Here is a 20,393-nt window from a genome sequence, read left to right on the forward strand (position 1 = left end):
CAGAGGAACCCAGACCCGTTCTGCTGCAGTGGACCATCATGGCAGAGCCAGGCCCAGGGTGTGGGGCAAGGGGGACGCTGCGGCCTGATTGCACCGGCACCATCCGGGACCCACTCAGGGCTTTGGCCAGTGGCGCTGTGGTAGGCAACACTTAACATGGAGACAGCGATGATGGTGTTCCCATGACAACGCATCCTTCTACACCTGCCTCTCTGCACCACCCCAGCTCAGTGACACTCCAGCCCCATGGGGGGGTGACAGGGGCGAGCTGGAGCCCATGCGGAGCGGTGGAGCTGGTCTCTGCAGGGGGTGTGAGGTTGGGGGTCCTGCAGCCTTCATAGCAGGCTGGGGGCTGCCACATCACACTTCTCTCCTTGGAGGGCGTTGGGGCTCTGACAGCAGCTGCGGAAACCGGAACTGGAGGCTTGGAACCGTGCTGTTGGGTGGCAGCTCAGGGGATGTGTGGGGCTGTGCTTTGTAGCAGCCCCAGCCTTGACCATCAAATACCCAAGTGCCCCCTGGGGAAGGATACCCCGACTGAGAGCCACCAAACTGGAGCTAGTGGAGTGCCCACCACAGTTGATGGAGAAGGCCACTGCCAGGCGAGGCCAGCCCATGAGCTCCGGGACCCACAGTGGCCTTCTGCACGGCGGAGGTGGTGGGACCGAAGGAGGAGTGTGGGTGTCTCTGGGAAGGGGCTGTGACCAGGAGTGGGAACTCAGGGAGCTTGACTAGGGGAGGGGCCTGGGCATGGGCTAGCTCTGCCCGCAAGCAGTGGGGCTGCGCGTCCAGCAGAGCAGGGCAGCTGAGCTGGCTTCCGCAGGGCGTGGGCAGCCTGAGCACCCCACCCCAGGGCTCCGAGAGCACAGACCCGGGGGGGTGTTCTCTTCATTGTGGGTGGATGTTTGCTGAGGCTGAGCAGGGTCCCTGCTCACCTGCCCCCCATTAAGGCCCGGCACCTCGCCTGTGGGCACATCCCAGACCTCCCGGCCCCGCCCCGCGGCTACATCTCCCACTCACACAAGCTCGTGCACCCCCCGCAGACGCTCTGCCCGCGCTGATCACCTGTGCACATTCCCTGAGATGTGTGGGAGGCTGGCGCCCACAGGGCCTCTGCGGGGTGCTGGGTGTTGAGGGGGCTCCAGGCAAATGTGGCTACCTTGGGTGAGGAACATGTGCTTCTAGGGTTTGGGGGTCCCTGAGCAGTCCCCCAAGGATGTGCAACGCCTCAACACAGCGCACACGCCTGCACACATCCACACCCACGCCTGCCCAGCCCTGCAGACTCCCCCCCCCACACCCCACTGCCTACTGCACCTGCCGAGGGCACCCACTCTTCCTTCAGTGACTGACAAGGCGTGACAGTGCGTGACGCTGGCTGTGGGCGCCCGCCGGGAGGGTGCGAGCAGTGGGCAGCGGCTCACAGCCCAGGCTCTGCAACCCCGTGGGGGGACTTCTGTATTTTGCTTTTGTTTTTAATATTAATTGATTTGGAAGAAAGAGAGGGAGGAGGAGACAGAGTGGGGGAGCCCCTGTCCTTCAGGTGACCTCACTCTGACCTCACTGCCCAGTTGGTCATAATGACCAGAGCTGGGCCAGGCTGAAGCCAGGAGCCAAGAACTCCATCTGGGTCTCCCACGTGGGTGCAGGGGTGCAAGCATTTGGGCCACCCTCCACTGCTTTCCCAGGCACATTACCAAGGAGCTGGATCGGAAGTAGAACAGTTAGTGATTGAAGTGGTGCCGTGGTGGGATGCCGGCACTGCAGGCAGCAGCTTTGCCCGCTGTACCAGCCCCCTGCTGACCGCCATGGGGGCCTCCCATCCTGACCTCTGCAAGGCGAGGCCCAGGCCTCGAGCAGTTGGCATACGTCCCCGTGTGTTGTGCGTGCTCCCATCCCTCTGTCGCAGGTGCTCCCGCAGGCTGAGAGCGAGGAGCCCACCTGTGCCATTGCCACCTGCGCCCGCTGTGGTGTGACCGAGACCCTGCCACGATGAGGACATCTGTGACCTGTTCTCTCTCCCCCCAGGTTGTGGGGGCTGCGGGGTGGAGATCAAAAACGGCCAGGCCCTGGTGGCCTTGGACAAACACTGGCATCTGGGCTGTTTCAAATGCAAGACCTGCGGGAAGCTCCTGACGGCTGAATACATCAGCAAGTAAGTGTGGCCAGGGCTCCAGCCCAGCGTCGGCCCGCGCTGCTCGGGGCTGTGGGACCGAACAGCATCGCTGGGCGCCCCGTGTGCCACCTCCCGCTAGGAAGGTGCCTCAGCCTCGCCCGGGCAGGCTGTCTCAGGCAGGCCTGGCCTGAACTGCAGCTTCCACTGAGCTGATGCAGACGTGTCAGGGCTCCTACTGTGACTCGTGCACTGCCGCCCGCTTTGTCCTTGGTGTCCCCTGCCACCTTCCCACCGCCCGCCCTGTCCTGGGTGTCCCCTGCCACCTTCCTGCCAGCCACCCACTCTCCCTGGGTGTCCCATGCCACAATCCTGGTGCCTGGATGTCCTTCAGAGAGAGGGAATAATATGGCTGCCAGGGTATGATCAGGCGGCACCCACGGGTGCTCACCCCAGTGGCAGCCCCTGCTGGCTCGTGATACTCCTCTCAGACCCACGGCCTGGGGTGTGGTGTGGCTGGTGTCAGGGATGAGGGGGTATGAGCAGATCAGTGGGTGCCTAAAGCCTGGGGTGATGTGGGGGTGCGGTGCCCATCAAGAGACAGGAAGATGTGACCTCAAAAGCTCAGGAAGAGGCAGGGCCAGCACTGGGAAAACAATTGCACACCTCACAGATGCAGGGACACACATACACACCTCACAGATGCAGGGACACACACACACACACACCTCACAGATGCAGGGACACACACACACACACACCTCACAGATGCAGCACACACATATACACCTCACAGATGCAGGGACACACACACACACACCTCACAGATGCAGCACACACATACACACCTCACAGATGCAGGGACACACACACACACACCTCACAGATGCAGGGACACACACACACACACCTCACAGATGCAGGGACACACACACACACACACCTCACAGATGCAGCACACACATACACACCTCACAGATGCAGGGACACACACACACACACCTCACAGATGCAGGGACACACACACACACACCTCACAGATGCAGGGACACACACACACACACCTCACAGATGCAGCACACACATACACACCTCACAGATGCAGGGACAAACACACACACACCTCACAGATGCAGCACACACATACACACCTCACAGATGCAGGGACACACACACACACACCTCACAGATGCAGGGACACACACACACCTCACAGATGCAGGGACACACACACACACACCTCACAGATGCAGGGACACACACACACACACACCTCACAGATGCAGGGACACACACACACACCTCACAGATGCAGGGACACACACACACACACCTCACAGATGCAGGGACACACACACACACACCTCACAGATGGAGCACACACATACACACCTCACAGATGCAGGGACACACACACACACACCTCACAGATGCAGCACACACATACACACCTCACAGATGCAGGGACACACACACACACACCTCACAGATGCAGGGACACACACACACCTCACAGATGCAGGGACACACATACACACACCTCACAGATGCAGGGACACACACACACACACCTCACAGATGCAGGGACACACACATACACCTCACAGATGCAGGGACACACACACACACCTCACAGATGCAGCACACACACATACACACCTCACAGATGCAGGGACACACACACACACCTCACAGATGCAGGGACACACACACATACACCTCACAGATGCAGGGACACACACACACCTCACAGATGCAGCACACACATACACACACCTCACAGATGCAGGGACACACACATACACACCTCACAGATGCAGCACACACACACACACCTCACAGATGCAGGGACACACACACACACACCTCACAGATGCAGGGACACACACATACACACCTCACAGATGCAGGGACACACACACACACACACCTCACAGATGCAGCACACACACACACCTCACAGATGCAGGGACACACACACACACACCTCACAGATGCAGCACACACACACACACCTCACAGATGCAGGGACACACACACACACACCTCACAGATGCAGCACACACATACACACCTCACAGATGCAGGGACACACACACACACCTCACAGATGCAGGGACACACACACACACACCTCACAGATGCAGGGACACACACACACACCTCACAGATGCAGCACACACATACACACACCTCACAGATGCAGGGACACACACACATACACACCTCACAGATGCAGGGACACACACACACACACACCTCACAGATGCAGGGACACACACACACACACCTCACAGATGCAGGGACGCGCACACACACACCTCACAGATGCAGGGACACACACACACACACCTCACAGATGCAGGGACACACACACATACACCTCACAGATGCAGGGACACACACATACACACCTCACAGATGCAGGGACACACACATACACACCTCACAGATGCAGGGACACACACATACACACCTCACAGATGCAGGGACACACACACACACCTCACAGATGCAGGGACACACACACACACACCTCACAGATGCAGGGACACACATACACACCTCACAGATGCAGGGACACACACACACACCTCACAGATGCAGGGACACACACATACACACCTCACTGGCACAGCACACATTTGCACTCACACAGAATCTGGCCTTGTTCCTGGGTTCACCTCTACTTTCTGCATGCCAGTTGTATATCCTGTCCCAGGGCAGTCCTGGTTCAGGGCGTGTGGGGTCTCTGCTGTTTGTTACAACTGCAGGTGCCTCCGTAGCCATCTCAGAGTGACACTTTGGAGACAGAGGTCGCCAGACCAAGATGAGCCCCCTTCCTCAGGGAATGGGCCTGTGGAGGAAGCCTGGGCCCCCGCCTCATTACAGCAGAGCCAGCCACAGAGGCAGCGGGACAAACCCAGCCTGTGCACTGAGCAGTTTCTGAAAAATGCAAGGTCCCCTTCCCCTGGGAGGCTGCCTCCCCCCCACCCCGCCACACCACACATCTGTTACTAAGCAGCCAGACCAGGGAGGAGGGTGTGTCTGCGTTGCCATGGAGAAAGTGCCTTGATATGCTGGGTTTGTGGGGGATGGCGGGGGCCCTGATTTCCCAGCGTGTGAGAGAGGACTGCCATGGGGTGTTGACCACCTGAGCTTTGTCGTGGGTTAAGGGTATAGCCAGAGGTGGGCACAGTCCAGGGTTGCTGATGCTACCAGGGACTTAGGGGAACCCAGCAGAGGTGCAGAGAAAGGAGCATCGCCATGCTGGTCCTGCCCTGCCCTGCTAGCTGCACAGGTGCCCTGCTGCCCAGCCACACCCAGAACAAAGCCAGGCTGGAGCCCCAGCAACTCCTATGACGCTGGGGAAGGGTGTGCTGAGCCCAGCAGCCCCCGCGCACTCCTGCTGGGGAACAGAGAGCCCCAGGGCCCTGATGGCTACTAGCAGCTGGGCCACCAGGGGCACGTGCTGGCCTAGCCGGGCACTGCCCCACCACTCCTGTCTGCTCCTTCTGCCTCACTGAGAGCGAATGTGAGCCACAGAGACTGAGCAGTGTGACTGGGGTCACACAGTTGGGCAGTGGCCCAGGAAGCCCAACCCCATGCTGCGTTGGTGCCAGCAGCAATGACAACACAAGACACAATGCTCCGGGCATTGAACCCCCTGTGTCCTGCCAACCCCCGACAGGCTGCTTCCCCTGAGTGCTGGCACCGTGTCCAAGCAGCTGGCCAGGGAGCCATGCCTGGGGCCGCCCTGCACAGCACAGGCCCTTCCATGTCCAGTGGCCAGAAGCTCCTGGGCCATCCAAGGCACCCCAAAGAGGGCATCCCCAGTACAACAGGAGGGACAGGCCTCCCCCAGCACCAGGGCTGCTGGGTCCCTGCCGCACGCGCTCCGCCCCAGGGGTGGTCCCGCCTCCATACCTGTCTTCCCATCTGGGAGTGGGCTGGGCAGGCAGTGCTGCTCGTGGGCTGGCTGTGGTGGGAGGCCCTCACACAGATGAGGCTGTAGGATCTTGGGCCGGCCTTGGGGTGAGCCACTGGTCCTGACCAGCCGCCTCGTTGCAGGGACGGGCTGCCCTACTGCGAAGCTGACTACCATGGCGAGTTCGGCATCCGCTGCGACGGCTGCGAGAAGTACATCACAGGCCGTGTGCTGGAGGTGAGGTGCCTCCTGGGCTGGAACCAGCACACTGGGTCCAGCTGCCGCCCAGGAGTTTGCCATGGGGCCAGGCCTTGGTGACTGTGCAAGGGTCTGCAGTGCCCAGGCTGCCACAGCATGCCTTTGTGGTCTGTCCAGAGCCTGCTCTGTGCTGCCTCCTCCAGGAAACCTTCCTGGGATGCCACTTCTGTGCAGAGTTGAAAGGCAGGAGGGACTTGGGATCTGCTCAACCCAGCCACTTGCTGCCAGGCACCAGACTCAGGCATTTGGCATGAGAGGGTCCTGGTGATAATGAAGGTGCTGCTTCTCAAGGCTGGCAGCAGTGATCACCCCCCCCAGCTCACCTGCCAGCCGCCCCCCCCCCCCGTGACTGTGCTCTGTGCTGGGGCAGGCCAAAGGGATCTCCAGGCCAGTGAGGGGCCTGGGGGGAGCTGTGCCTGGGTGCCCTTCTCCAGGGGTTTGGGGGTGGCACAGAGGAGCAGTCCCTGGGCCTCTGCCAGGGTGGGGTGGGGCAGAGAGCAGTTTGCTGGCAATGGGCATGAAGCAGGGGCTGCAGGGGCCCCATCAGCGTTTTACAGAGACCTGGTCAGGTGCGAGGAGGCTCCCCTGTGCCAGCTCCCCCAGCTGGGACCCTCCCCTGGGTCAGGGTCCAGCTGCATGGGCCTCAGCCCTGCCCCCTGGGCACTCTCCTGCCCAGACCTCAGGGCTGCCCCAACTGCCTCCCAGATGGGCTCCTCTTCCCCACCAGAGGCTCCAGGGGGCTGGTGTGGGAGTGGCCCCCATCAAGGTCTCCTGTGTGACCTGGGGGAAGGGTACCCGGCCCCAGTGGCCTGCATGGGGGCAGAGCTTCCTGCCAGGCTCTGCCCACCACTCCCAGCATGTGTTGTCCGTCTCCTGACAAGTCCTAATCTCATTTGGCAGCCAGCAGTCCCACACAGGCATTCTGTTTTGATATTGTGGGTGTATTTTTAAATGTTTGTTTATTTGAACAGCGAAGTGACCCAGAGAGAGAGAGAGAGAGGGGCCTTTCATTCTTAGTTCATTTCCCAAATGGTTGAAGCAGCCAGGGCCGGGACGGCAGCCAGGGGCTCCATGTGGCCTCCTGTGGGTGCAGGCCCAAGCACTGGGGCCATCCTCCGCTGCTTCCCCATGCGCAACAGCAGGGAGCTGGAGCAGAAGTGGGGCAGCCAGGACTCAAACCAGTGCCCCTTTGGGGTGGTGGTGCTGCAGGTGGCAGCTTTACACGCTGTGCCTCAGCCGGCCCCTCTCACTGAGAGCTCCGCTGAGATCCAGCTCACGCCCACATGACTCCTCCACGGTGCCGAGGCAATGGCTCCTGGTTGGTGCATTCTTCCCCACCACCAAGAATGCCCCTGCTGATCCCTGCGCCCCCACCGGGCTCCTCGCAGCCATGCTGCCCACGCAGGAACGGACAGGTAGGGGCCTTCATGGGGCTCCCCTGCAGCCGACCCGAGGGTGCAGCGTGTTCAGGGTGCGCTGGGAGCTGTTGCCTCCTTGGCAGCCACTAGGAGGAAGAACGCTTCCTCATCAGCCTTAGACAGGAACCCCGGACTGCAGCTGTTACCATCTTGCACTGCTCATCCTCTCTCCTCCAAGCGTGAGCAGAACCTGACACAGAGTGCCCAGCATAGGTGGGCTAGATCCCATGCCTAGGCAGCAAGGTTCCAAGACCAAGCAGACATGGCCAGGCCCCCGTCCTCCAGTGCCCACTGCACTGGGCTGCCTGGCCAGGCCCTGTCCTCCAGTGCCCACTGCGCTGGGCTGCAGTGCTCACCAAGGCTCCCACCCCTCCCCTGCATCCCTGGGGGCCTGTCTGTGTTCTTGGATCCTGACAGATGTGAGAGCTGAGCCTGCCCTGCCCCAGAGCAGCTCTGGCCTGGTCTGGGGAAGGGTCCAACCAGACCCAGCCCTTGCAGCAAGAATGCCCCTGCTGATCCCTGCGCCCCCACCGGGCTCCTCGCAGCCATGCTGCCCACGCAGGAACGGACAGGTAGGGGCCTTTGTGGGGCTCCCCTGCAGCCGACCCGAGGGTGCAGCGTGTTCAGGGTGCACTGGGAGCTGTTGCCTCCTTGGCAGCCACTAGGAGGAAGAACGCTTTTGTTTTCGCCTCTGCGGGGAGGCGAGGTGCGGTGGCGGGCGGGGACATGCGGGGAGCTGCCTCCGTGCAGGCAGCAGGCACTGCCTGAGACGGCCCAGCTCGCAGCTCCTGGGCGAGCTGTGCTGGCGGTGGCAGGTGACAAGAGGGCCTAGATGCTGGCTGCAGGGTCTTGACCTTGCTGCCCCAGGCAGCAGGCGCCCTGCTGGGACTGGAGGCTGCAGTTTGAAAACCAGGTGAGAGCACCCCACGGAGGGGCTAGCACGTTCTTAGGGCCCCACTGAACGTGCAGCAGGCACCCTGGGGCAGCTGAACCAGGTCAGTGGGCAGGCCAGCTTCCTGCCATCTGGGATGGAAGTGCCAGGAAATGTGGGCTGGCTGGTGGGGGGGGGGGACCTGTGCTCATCCCCCGTCACTCCTTCTGCCTGTGAGCCGGCTCCAGGCTGGGGTCCTGCGGCATGCAGGGAGAGGCGGAGAAGGGCAGGGGAGGGGTGGGCATGGCGCAGCAGGAGCAGCTCCCGCAGGGTTCTGGTGTCACAGGATGTGTGTGCTGGGTCCTGCATAGGGAGTCGGTGTTACAGGCATCTCTGGCTCCTGTGTGGGAGTCACTGTGTCCCCAGAGCCCTGCCCCCACTTTCTTCCTGGTTCCCTGGGGCCCCTTGCAGGGGTGGGAGTAGGGGTGGGGTACTTCTTGCCCTTCCCACTGTGAATCTTGTGGGGGGGGGCGCTGCCAGGTGCAGCAGGTCCGCCAGTGCTGTCTCCATGGTAACAGGAAGGACTGCATCCCTCTGGGACCACTCTTTCCTTCTCTGGTTATGTTTTTTCGCTGCCCTCCCTCCGTCCGTCAGTCTCCGTGCTCATCCTGTCCCTCACCTCAGAAGCCCTCTCTTGGCTTGCTGTGTGTCCACCCTGGGCTGGCTGCGTGCCCAGGTCTGGAGGCGACCAGGCCCCTCCATGGAGACTGCACTTAGGGAACCTGCTGTCGGCTGCTGGCTCCCAAGCTGTCCCCTTCTCCCATGAGATGTCCCCTCTCCTGAGCCTTTGAGCCAGGGTGCCCAGCAACTGGGCAGTGTGCAAATCAAGTTCCAAAACCAGCACCTCCTGAGTGGGTAAGGGGGTGGCAGTTTCCCGAGACCCCCATGCCCCAGGTGCCATGAGTAAACATAGAGCGAGCCAGCACCGGGCACCAGGACGCACCAGCTGTTAGGAGTCATGGGTATGTGTGTCCTCCAAAGACTCACCGTGCTCGCACACACAGGGACACACAGACACATCCACACACACACAGGGACACACATCCACACACACATGGACACACAGACACACACACAGGGACACACACATACATACACAAACACACACACAGGGACACACACACACATCCACACAGACACATCCACACACACAGGGACACACAGACACACACACACATCCACACACACATGGACACACAGACACACACACACATCCACACACACATGGACACACAGACACACACACAGGGACACACACATACACACACAAACACACACACAGGGACACACACATATCCACACAGACACATCCACACACACAGGGACACACAGACACATACACATCCACACACACACAGGGACACACAGACACATACACACAGGGACACACACAGGGACACACAGACACATCCACACACATCCACACACACACACAGGGACACACAGACACACACACAGACATACATACCCATCTGTAAGTGTGTGCACATAGACACCACAGATGTAGACACGCAGGCTTGTGCACACACAGCTGTGGCTGTACCCACCTGCTATGACTAAGCCTGTTTTTCCTGCTTCGTGGCCCGAGCTCAGGGCCAGGCAGAGACCGACTAGACAGGGCTAGGCTGGGGACTGGTGAGCAGCTCAGGAGTGGGGCCTCGGCACAGTCCATGGCTCAGCCATCGTGCCAAGGGAATAGACCCGTCTCTGCGGCTCCTGGGGGATCCCATGTTGGTTCCAGCCATGTGGCGCCTGTCGCAGGCCCAAGTTTAGTCCCTGGGGAGGCCATCTCCTCTGTGCTCTGGACCACTGAGGTTGTTCGAGATCTGGGGTCAGTTCTGAAAATTCAGAAATGAAACTGGTGCTTTGCCCTGGGCTGGGCACCCTGCAGAGCCCAGAGGGCACAGGAGGCACAGGAAGCTGCTTCACTGGGGGTCTGCTGCAGCGACCAAGGCTGGAACAAGACATGTCCAGGGGCCAGGAGCTCCATCCTGGTCTCCCATGTGGGCAGCGGGGGCCTAAGCACCTGGGCCACCACTACTGCCCCCAGTGGGCATGAGCAGGGAGCTGGGACCCAGCCCAGGAAGTCCAGCAAGGGAAATGCGCGTGGATGGGCATCGTAGCCGCTGAGTTGGACACCTGCCCTTAAAGCACTTTGTCCATCACAGCTGTCTCAGTGCCACATGGGCAGGAGTTGGGCCATCCCCCACGTGGGCAGCGGGGCTGCAGGCTGCACATGTTCAGCCTGAAGCTTCCAGCAGCAAAGATGCCCAGTTAGGCCCTTCCTGGCTGGGGATTGGGTGGGAGAACCACAGTGGGGCAAGGGTGCGGCCAGCCTACCGATGATGGCGGGACCACCCAGCTCAGGGTGAAGGGGGACAGGGGGACCAGGCGGTGCTGACAAGAGTGGTCTGACCCCATGCCCTCAGCCCCAGCCCCACTCTTGCCCTGCCACCTCAGAGGAGTGGGCTGACCCAGAAGCTGCTCCCCACACAGAACCTCTGGGTGATGCCTCAGCTGGGGCCCTCTGGCAAAGTCAGGAGGCAAGGGCCACGGGCTGGTACCTGGCACCTCCGTGACCTTGGCTGTGAGCTGCGAGAGGTCCAGACACCAAAGGACACATTTCTGTAGTCAGAGACATGGCCCTGTGACATCACCACAGGACACACCCTCCACCTGTGACATCACCATAGGATACACCCTCCACCTGTGACATCACCACAGGACACACCCTCCACCTGTGACATCACTACAGGATATACCCTCCACCTGTGACATCACCATAGGATACACCCTCCACCTGTGACATTACCAGGACACGCCCTCCACCTGTGATGTCACCATAGGACACACCCTCCACCTGTGACATCACCACAGGATATACCCTCCACCTATGACATCACCACAGGACACACCCTCCACCTGTGACATCACCATAGGCTACACACTCCACCTGTGACATCACAACAGGATATACCCTCCACCTGTGACATCACCATAGGATACACCCTCCACCTGTGACATTACCAGGACACGCCCTCCACCTGTGATGTCACCATAGGACACACCCTCCACCTGTGACATCACCACAGGATATACCCTCCACCTATGACATCACCACAGGACACACCCTCCACCTGTGACATCACCATAGGATACACACTCCACCTGTGACATCACAACAGGATATACCCTCCACCTGTGACATCACCATAGGATACACCCTCCACCTGTGACATTACCAGGACACGTCCTCCACCTGTGTTGTCACCCAGGACACGCCCTTCACCCGTGACATCACCACAGGACATGCCCTCCACCTGTGATGTCACCTGTTTGACATCCCTCCAGGTCACACGGACACTGTGTGTCTTGCTGTTGCCTTCCACACCTTCATGGGGAGGTGGCGATGCTGGCCCACACTTGACCCTGCCTCCAGCTGTGTGGCCCTTTGATCCCGGTGCCCGTCTCTGCATCCAGTGCCTATGGGGCTGTGTGGCCCTCCTCCGCCCCCATTCCTGCCTAGTCACCTTGGTGAGCTGAGTGCACAGTGAGCCCAGGCGCTCAGCCACAGTGGTCCTCATGGGGAAACCGAGGGATGAGGCCTCTCCCAGGAGGAAGCGTCCTGTCCAGGATGGGGACTCAGCCCAGTTGGTGGGAGTCCTGGCTCCCCCTGCCTGCTGGCCTCCTGTGGGGTGGGCACAGAGGCAGGGTGCCCTTGGGTCACACGCAGGGCGCTGGCCACAGTGCTGGACCGTGGAGTCGGAAGTGCCCGCTGTTGCTCTGCACTGTTCAGTGATGGATGCTGGACCCAGGAGCTGCACTGTGTTCACATGATCAGTTCTCTCCTCTTCCACCTCGCTCATCCTCCCCACACACACCACGCCCAGCGCTGTCTCCCCAGACCCTCCTCCCCGTCCTGGCAGCCCCTCAGCTGCCGCCTATCTGTGATATGCCTGTTCCTGTGAAACAGGGCCTCCTGTGTCTGCTCATCCTCCTAGTGGCCGTGGGGGTAGTGGCTGTGGGCTGTTCTGCAGCCTGTGAGCGCCGACCAGCTGGTGTCCCATGGTGGCACTTTATTCCCCACCAACAGGCAGGCTCGGGACGTCCCGGCTGCCCTGTGGGTGTGCCACAGTGCCCCTGTCGACGCCCATGTGCCACTAGAGTCACTATGTCTCTTTGGAGAAGCGGGACTGCACAGGCCATTCTGTGCCCGTGCCAGGGCTGTGTGCCCTGGTTCTGTGCCCATGCCAGGGCTGTGTGCCCTGCTCCCTGCCTGGCCCGGGGCATGCAGCCCTCTGAGCCTGTCTGCTCCTTGATGGGGTTGAGTTCCATGCTACGTGCATCCTCCTTGCTTGGTTGTACTCTTGGTGCCCAGCTTGGGCACCGCCTGCCAGGCCCCACAGCATTTGCTCTCTTCTCTTCCTGCTGTGCTGTGGCCCAGTGCACCCTGGCTCAGTGCTGGGACCAGCCCGTGCCCAGCAGCGACAGCCACTCGCACGTCTGTACTTTCTGCAGGCAGGAGAGAAGCACTACCACCCTGCGTGTGCGCTATGTGTCAGGTGCGGCCAGATGTTCGCGGAGGGCGAGGAGATGTATCTGCAAGGTAAGCTTGGGAAGGGCTCTGGTGCCTCCCATCGGCCAGGGGTCCCTGCCTGTCCCGGAGCGGCACTGTCACACCCGGCTGTCTTTGCCAGCCTGCCCTGGGTGTGAGCCCGAGGGAAGACCACAGCACAGATAGAGCTGGAGGGGAGCTTGGAGCCCAGGGAGCCGGCCCCAGCTGCAGTCGGGCGTCTCCTGCCCCTGCTGTCGGCCTGCTGCACCCCAGCAGCAGCGAGCTTTCTCCCAGAGCCAAGGAAGAACTGAATGTGGGCAGGGTGCTGGCTGAAAGAATGTTCTAGAAGAAACCAGCCACTGTCCAGCATGGGTCATGCTGCTTCCAGAAAAATCCCTTCTCCCATTTCCCCAGTGCACGGTGCTCTGTTGGGGACAGGCCCCTGGGACAACTGGCAGATGGCTGAGGCTGGTCCATGGGCTGCCCGGTGACTTCCCGTGCTAGCTTCTGCGTTGTGTGCCGGACAGCCCTCCCTTTCTGAGGCTGAGCCTGCTGGGTGAGGTCAGCACAGCCTCGTCTCCATTGTCCCCTGCTGTGTCCTGCAGGAGCCTGGCCCTCGTGAATGGCACCCTCAGGCCAGGGGCTCCGAGGGACACCCAGCACCAGGGTGCAGATGGCAGCTGGGGGGACACACGCTTGCGTCAGATATGACTGAGTCAGGGGACAAAGACGCCCTTTGAGATGCTGGCCTGGGGCCAGCTCCTGTCACTGGAGGGGAACCTCGGGGCCATGTGTGGGTGTCGAAGCCAGGCCTGTCCCCCTACAGGACACAAGGTTCCCAGCCCAAGAACAGGGCATGTGCTGGGAGCTCTGCCTCCCCTCCCCCACATGTACCCATCCTGGGGGCCAGGGCTCCAACAGGCAGACCCAACTGTGGGTGCAGGAGCCCAAGCACTCGGGTCATTCCCGGTGATGTAGTAGGGAGCTGTTGGGACACAAACAGGTGTTCCTGTGGGCAGTCAGCATCAGAGGTGGCTAAGCCGCTACACCTCAACGCTGGCTCTTAAATTTGTCATTTTTGAAAACAAAATCCTGTTATGTTTATATTAAAAAAACATTACAACTAAGTGTTTTATAAACCCTCCCCCCCCCCATGTTATGGATTAAACGGGGTTTGGATTCCCCAGACTCAGGGACATTTAAGTCCTGGAGGTTAAGGTCAGCGGATTCATGCTAATGGATGATGGATTAGGGTGCTGATTTGATCTGCTTAGGACGGCAGCCCTGCATCTGCCAGGAGGCCTGTGGTCCCTGGGGGCGTGCCGCTGGAGGGATGCTGTGTCTGCTCCCCAGGAGCCCCCCGCTCTCGCCTGCTCCACCACAGCCTCTGCTGGGGAGGGCCCCTCGGGAGCCTAGAGACCCAGGGAGCTCCTGGCCTGCTCGGACCCAGTGTCCACTGAAGGGGCTCCTTGCCTGCCTGCTGACCCAGAGCCCTGTCCCTGGGGTTCACAGCTTCAGCCCCTGTCCTCCACACAGTATGAACCCCTGTGGTCCACACGCAGGCAGCCAAGCGCCCTGGGGTGGGAACGGCCAGGAACTTCTTTGCTCTTGCTGCCTCTGCACTTGAGGCTGCTTCAGCACCCTTGCCTGCAAAGGCTGCTCCAGGCCAGCAAAGGGGCTCCCCCAGCCCCATTGCTCAGCGCCCTGAGATGCCAGTTGTGGGCATGGCCAGCATACAGCAGAGGCTCTTCCCTGTGCCCCAAGCCTGCCTCACCGCTGAGCTCCACATATAGCCCCGACCCCAGCACAGACAGGCATCCCCCACAGTGGGGTGCAGAAGTGACCATCGGTACCATCTGGGCTCTGACTCTCCCCACAGGCCCACATTGCGCTATGAGGGCCACACTAACCGCTTCCCTCTGCTGTAGGTTCCTCCATCTGGCATCCGGCGTGCCGACAGGCAGCCAGGACTGAGGACAAGAACAAGGTGGGTGCTCTTCACGCCTCTTCACCTGTCTGACAGGGCAGGCAGTGGGTGCAGCTGCTAGGTCTCCAGGGCCTTTCCTGAGCTATGGTCAGTGGCTAAGGAGGTGACCAGGTGTGAACAGGTGAGCCATGATGCCAGGTTAGAACAGGGGGCATCAGGGCACAGAGACTGTGACTGCCGGTTTCTTTAACTATTACACAGCTGCAAGAATTGGGGAACAGACGCAAACATAGAAGAATCCAATAAAACAATAATGTCACCCTCACTGCTGACCCCGTGCACGCCCATGGTCACCCTCACCGCTGACCCATACACACCCATGGTCACCCTCACCATTGACCCCGTGCACACCCATGTCACCCTCACTGCCGACCCCATGCACGCCCATGTCACCCTCACTGCTGACCCCGTGCACGCCCATGTCACCCTCACTGCTGACCCCGTGCACGCCCATGTCACCCTCACCGCTGACCCCATGCATGCCCATGTCACCCTCACCACTGACCCATACACACCCATGTCACCCTCACCACTGACCCCATGCATGCCCATGTCACCCTCACCGCTGACCCCATGCACGCCCACGGTCACCCTCACCGCTGACCCCGTGCACGCCCATGTCACCCTCACCACTGACCCCGTGCACGCCCATGTCACCCTCACCGCTGACCCCATGCACGCCCATGTCACCCTCACCGCTGACCCCGTGCACGCCCATGTCACCCTCACCGCTGACCCCGTGCACGCCCATGTCACCCTCACCGCTGACCCCGTGCACGCCCATGTCACCCTCGCCGCTGACCCATACACACCCATGGTCACCCTCATTGCTGACCCATACACACCTATGTCACCCTCACCGCTGACCCCATGCACGCCCATGTCACCCTTACCGTTGACCCCGTGCACGCCCTCGGTCACCCTCACCGCTGACCCCGTGCACGCCCATGTCACCCTTACCGTTGACCCCATGCACGCCCATGTCACCCTCACCGCTGACCCCATGCACGCCCATGTCACCCTCACCGCTGACCCCATGCACGCCCATGTCACCCTCACCGCTGACCCCGTGCACGCCCATGTCACCCTTACCGTTGACCCCGTGCACGCCCATGTCACCCTCACCGCTGACCCCGTGCCCAGTCACCTCACCACTGACCCCGTGCACGCCCATGTCACCCTCACCGCTGACCCCGTGCCCAGTCACCTCACCACTGACCCCATGCATATCCAAGGTTTTCATGGGGATCTCTTACACGGACACAGCTGGTTGGTTGATATCTGGCACCCGGGGATGCCATCAGGTCACCTGACATCCCGGGGCCCAGAGCTCTGTGGTCCGTGAGCAGCCAAGCATGGGCATGTGGCAGTGGCCTCCGTGTCCCTGCTGTGTCCATCTGCTCATGGCTCTTCGGCTGTCCTCTCCAGCTTGTGTGGGGTTCTGAGGACGCCTGGCACCCACAGGCCAGGGGGAGACAGCCCGGTGCTGGCGCGTGGCAGGTGGTGGCATGCTGGGTTCTGCCACTCAGCTGCTCCCTCTGCCGTCTCCACCTCCAGGAGACCAGAACCTCATCGGAAAGCATCATTTCTGTCCCAGCCTCCAGCACCTCGGGGTCTCCGAGCCGTGTGATTTATGTAAGTGGGTCTTCCTGTGGGGGAGTGGGTGGCGGACTCATGGACGTCACAGGGGGTGGTGCCACGCTCTGGCCATGGCCTCGGCAGAGGGCAGTGCTGGCCGTCTAGGAGAGTTTGGGACTTGTGCCGATGTGAGCAGATTTCTTAGTCCTGGCCGTCCTGTTCCCAGTCACAGGTCAGCATGGGCTCTGTGCCCACGTGGGTCCCACCTGTGGCTGCCAGGTGGAGCTTCCCGTGTCTGTGTGGTTCTGGGTGTGGAGCGCGTGGGCAGGAACTGCTCCGAGAAGTATGTGAGGGCGACAGGCGCCTCGTGATCCCGATTTCGTTAAAGGGTGTGAGTGTGTGTGTGCCCACACAGGCATGTGCAAAGTGTCAGCGCTTTAACAAGGCATTCAGGAGGCCGCCTGGAAGGTAGGCTTGGCAGTGGAAGATTGTTCTTGCGTGAAGTGCCAAACTCATTGTCTGGGAAACGGCCCCGAGGCGTGCAGAAGCACAGGAGCCTGTGTCTGGGCAGCTTGGCCCTGCCCCACCCCGGAGTGACAGATGTGGCCTGTGCCCCGCCCCCCCACGTGGCTCTGCATGCCCACGCTACCTGTGTTTGCAGGTGGTAAGATGCCCAAATCGGCCCCCAAGACTTTGGGGACCCTGGTCCCCTGACTCTGAAGAGCCGCTCCCTGGCCCGTCCCCACCAGGAGAGCTCGACCAGGGCCTTCCAGAGAGGGGTCTCACGCCCCGCATGCACCTGCTCCCCCTTCTCAGCCTCGGGGTCTCCCAGGGACCCCAACACCCTGTGCCCACTGCATTGAGGCCACTTAGGGACATGTGGACATGGACATGGAGCCACGGCCTGAGGCCACGTACGTCCTCTCAGGGCCACAGCGTCCCCAGGCCAGGACAGAGGGAGACAGAGACCTGCACTCTGTCCCTCCCTACGTGCCGGAGGCCTCGGGCTGCGCAGGCTGAAGCTGGGCCAGGTCTCAGTCTGGGTCTCCTTGGGCTGTCAACTGCCACTGCCCAGGGCGCACGTCAGGAAGAGGGGCTGCCTCACTGTCTGTTGCCACTGACGGACGATGTTGGCACCATGGCGTCACAGGAGGCTGGCAAGAGCACAGAGAATGGGAGCAACTCCATACCAGGGGCCTTCCGCCAATTACACAGGGTGGCCTGTTGTCATGACAACCACCCGAGGCCACGGCACAGGAAAGAAGGCATCCACAAGGTCACTTAGCCAACTGGACGGGGATGCCAGCGTCGTCCAGATCCTTGCTGTCTTAATGAGGCTGGCCAGGGTACAGGGGGACCATGGGAGCTGCCTAGCTGCCCCTGGGACTGAACTAAGAAAGCCAGGCGAGCCAGCAGGTGGGCGGGCACTTGTGAAGTGCAGATGTCTCTGGCACCAGAAGGGCCTTTGCCTCTGGTGGACAGGATGCAGGGTGCTGTTGCCTAGGAGCGGACACAGGCCAGAGGCTGCTGGGAGGTGTGGGTTTGGGACAGTGGGATGCAGCTGGAACTTAGGGGATGTTGTCCCCACAGCAGGGCCTGGAAAGGGGAGCCTTCTGGTGGGGATCAGGGCCCTGGAGTCAGGAGCCCCAGGCCGGCAGCATGTGCCTCCCTGGGCATGTTGTCCAGTCTCTCTGGGCCCTCCCTCTGCCATCAGGAGCCTCCCTTCTCTCTCTCGCTGCCTTTCAGATGAATAAGTCTTAAAAAGCCATAATGTGAACACTCAGAAGTGCTGTGCAAGCACGTGAACAAGCGTGTACACTGGCTGTGTGTGCACACGGATGCTTGAGGGCACACACGGGAGGCAGGCACGCGCAGGGTGTGTGTGTGCAAGTGTGTACATTGGCAGTGTGTGGTGCGTACCTGAGTCTGTGTGTGTCCAGGTGTGTGCTCACAGGCAGGAGAGTGTGACACGGGTGAGGGGTTGTCCCTCCAGCTGCCCAAGGCCACCATGGCCCTTGGTGTCCAGGCCCAGGGTGCAGCCGTACTGGGGGCTGCTGAGGTCTGCTCCGGGGCCTCACTGTGGGGTCTGTGCCCATGGGGACGTGGCTCTCAGCATCCTGCCGTGCCTCGCCTCTGTCTCCTCTCACAGGCAAAGCTTGGCGATGAGATCCTGGACTACAGGGACTTGGCCGCACTCCCCAAAAACAAAGCCATCTACAACATCGACCGTCCCGACCTCATCTCCTACTCACCTTACATCAGCCACTCCTCGGCAGACAGGCAGAGCTACGGCGAGGTACGGCCCGCCCCGTCCCCGGTGCCAGCCCTCGGGGCCATCCCCATGGAGGTACCCCATGGGCGCCACCCTCAGCTTCCGTTCGCCCCTCACGTGCACGGTCCCCCCAAAGCAGCAAGCCCCAGCGTACAGGTGCTCAGGGGCCCACAGTACTCCTGTGCAGGGCCCTCCTCCTGGGCGGCCACTGCAAGCACCGTCAGGAAGCTCAGCGTGGCCCTGCTGAGGTCCTGACTGCTGCCCAGGCGATGGCCGCCGGGCATGCCTGCAGGAAGGGAGGACCAGCTAGGGAGGGGCCCAGTGCCCAGGAGTGGCCCCTTGACTTGCTTCTGCCCTGGCTGGACCATCAGGGAGAGGCTGGGCTGAGGGCGTCCAGGGTGGGACTGCACCAGCCAGCATGTGGCCCAAGTCCTGCCAGTCCACCCTCTGCCTGAGCGAGGGGCCTGTGTGCCCCTGGGAGCCTGGAGAAGGGCGTGGCAGCTGTGAAGGCAGGTGGGTGCTGGGGCCGTGGAGTGCACAGCCCTGGCAGGCCTCAATTATCTGCTCTGAGCCGTCCTTCCACACTGCCGGGCTGCAGACTGAGCCCGTCTCAGCTCCTGGGCAGCAGCATGGCGTGGGCATCCCTCGTGCCCCATTCCAATGGGGACCACTCCCTGGAGCTAAAACCAGGGCCCCAGCATCCCGACTCTAGTCACGGCATGTCCTGCTGCCCAGGCAGCTGAGTGTCCCCTCACTTTTCAGAGGCCTCCATGGCTTCTCTCCCCGCCCCACAAGCCTCTGCTGGGGACCTACGCGACAGTGGGCACAGGGCGCTTTGCTTCAGGGGACCAGGCCACAGGCCCTAGCCTTGGGGCCAGATGGCACTGGGCACTCAGAAGCAGGGGTCTGACCCAGGGCAGACAGCTGTATGCACAGGGACCCAGCTACTCCCCCGCCTCAGCCTCCTGCTCTGTAAAATGGTAAGATGGGCTGACCACCTTCCATCTGGTCCTAGGAAAACTGTTGGGGCATGGAGACCCTGGCCTTCCTGCTTGGGATCAGGGAAGGAACTAGAAGAGGCACCTTCACATAAACAGTTGTCACAGTGGGAGAGCTGGGGCAGGCTTGGCAGGGCAGGGGGTGCAGCCAGACTTGCCCCATGGAGTTCCTCACTTCCCCTCAGCACTGTGGCCATCGGGGGTGGCAGGGCCAGGAAGCTGGCCAGCCAGGCACCCAGGCAGGGGCAGGACTCCCTGCTGTGGGAGAGGGCCACACCCACTGTAGGGGAGGGACCACAGGTTCACGACCACGCCCACTGTGGGAGGAGTCACAGTCTCAGAGCCCCGCTCACTC

The 20,393-nt window shown here is 61.3% G+C and overlaps 1 protein-coding gene across 1 annotated transcript in view; it reads left to right on the plus strand.

Annotated features, from left to right (window-relative positions):
• Nucleotides 1-20,393, plus strand: part of ABLIM2 (actin binding LIM protein family member 2) — a 66,797-nt gene that overhangs the window by 16,318 nt on the left and 30,086 nt on the right. Inside the window, exons 5-10 of the mRNA XM_040965837.1 lie at nt 2,029-2,155; nt 6,185-6,278; nt 13,167-13,254; nt 15,132-15,190; nt 16,748-16,825; nt 18,918-19,064. Coding sequence (XP_040821771.1) covers nt 2,029-2,155; nt 6,185-6,278; nt 13,167-13,254; nt 15,132-15,190; nt 16,748-16,825; nt 18,918-19,064 — 593 coding nt within the window. The remainder of the gene's footprint in view (nt 1-2,028; nt 2,156-6,184; nt 6,279-13,166; nt 13,255-15,131; nt 15,191-16,747; nt 16,826-18,917; nt 19,065-20,393) is intronic.

This window comes from Ochotona curzoniae, unplaced genomic scaffold, assembly GCF_017591425.1.
Source record: "Ochotona curzoniae isolate NIBS_2020 unplaced genomic scaffold, NIBS_Ocur_1.0 scaffold_4505, whole genome shotgun sequence".
Lineage (NCBI taxonomy): Eukaryota > Metazoa > Chordata > Mammalia > Lagomorpha > Ochotonidae > Ochotona > Ochotona curzoniae.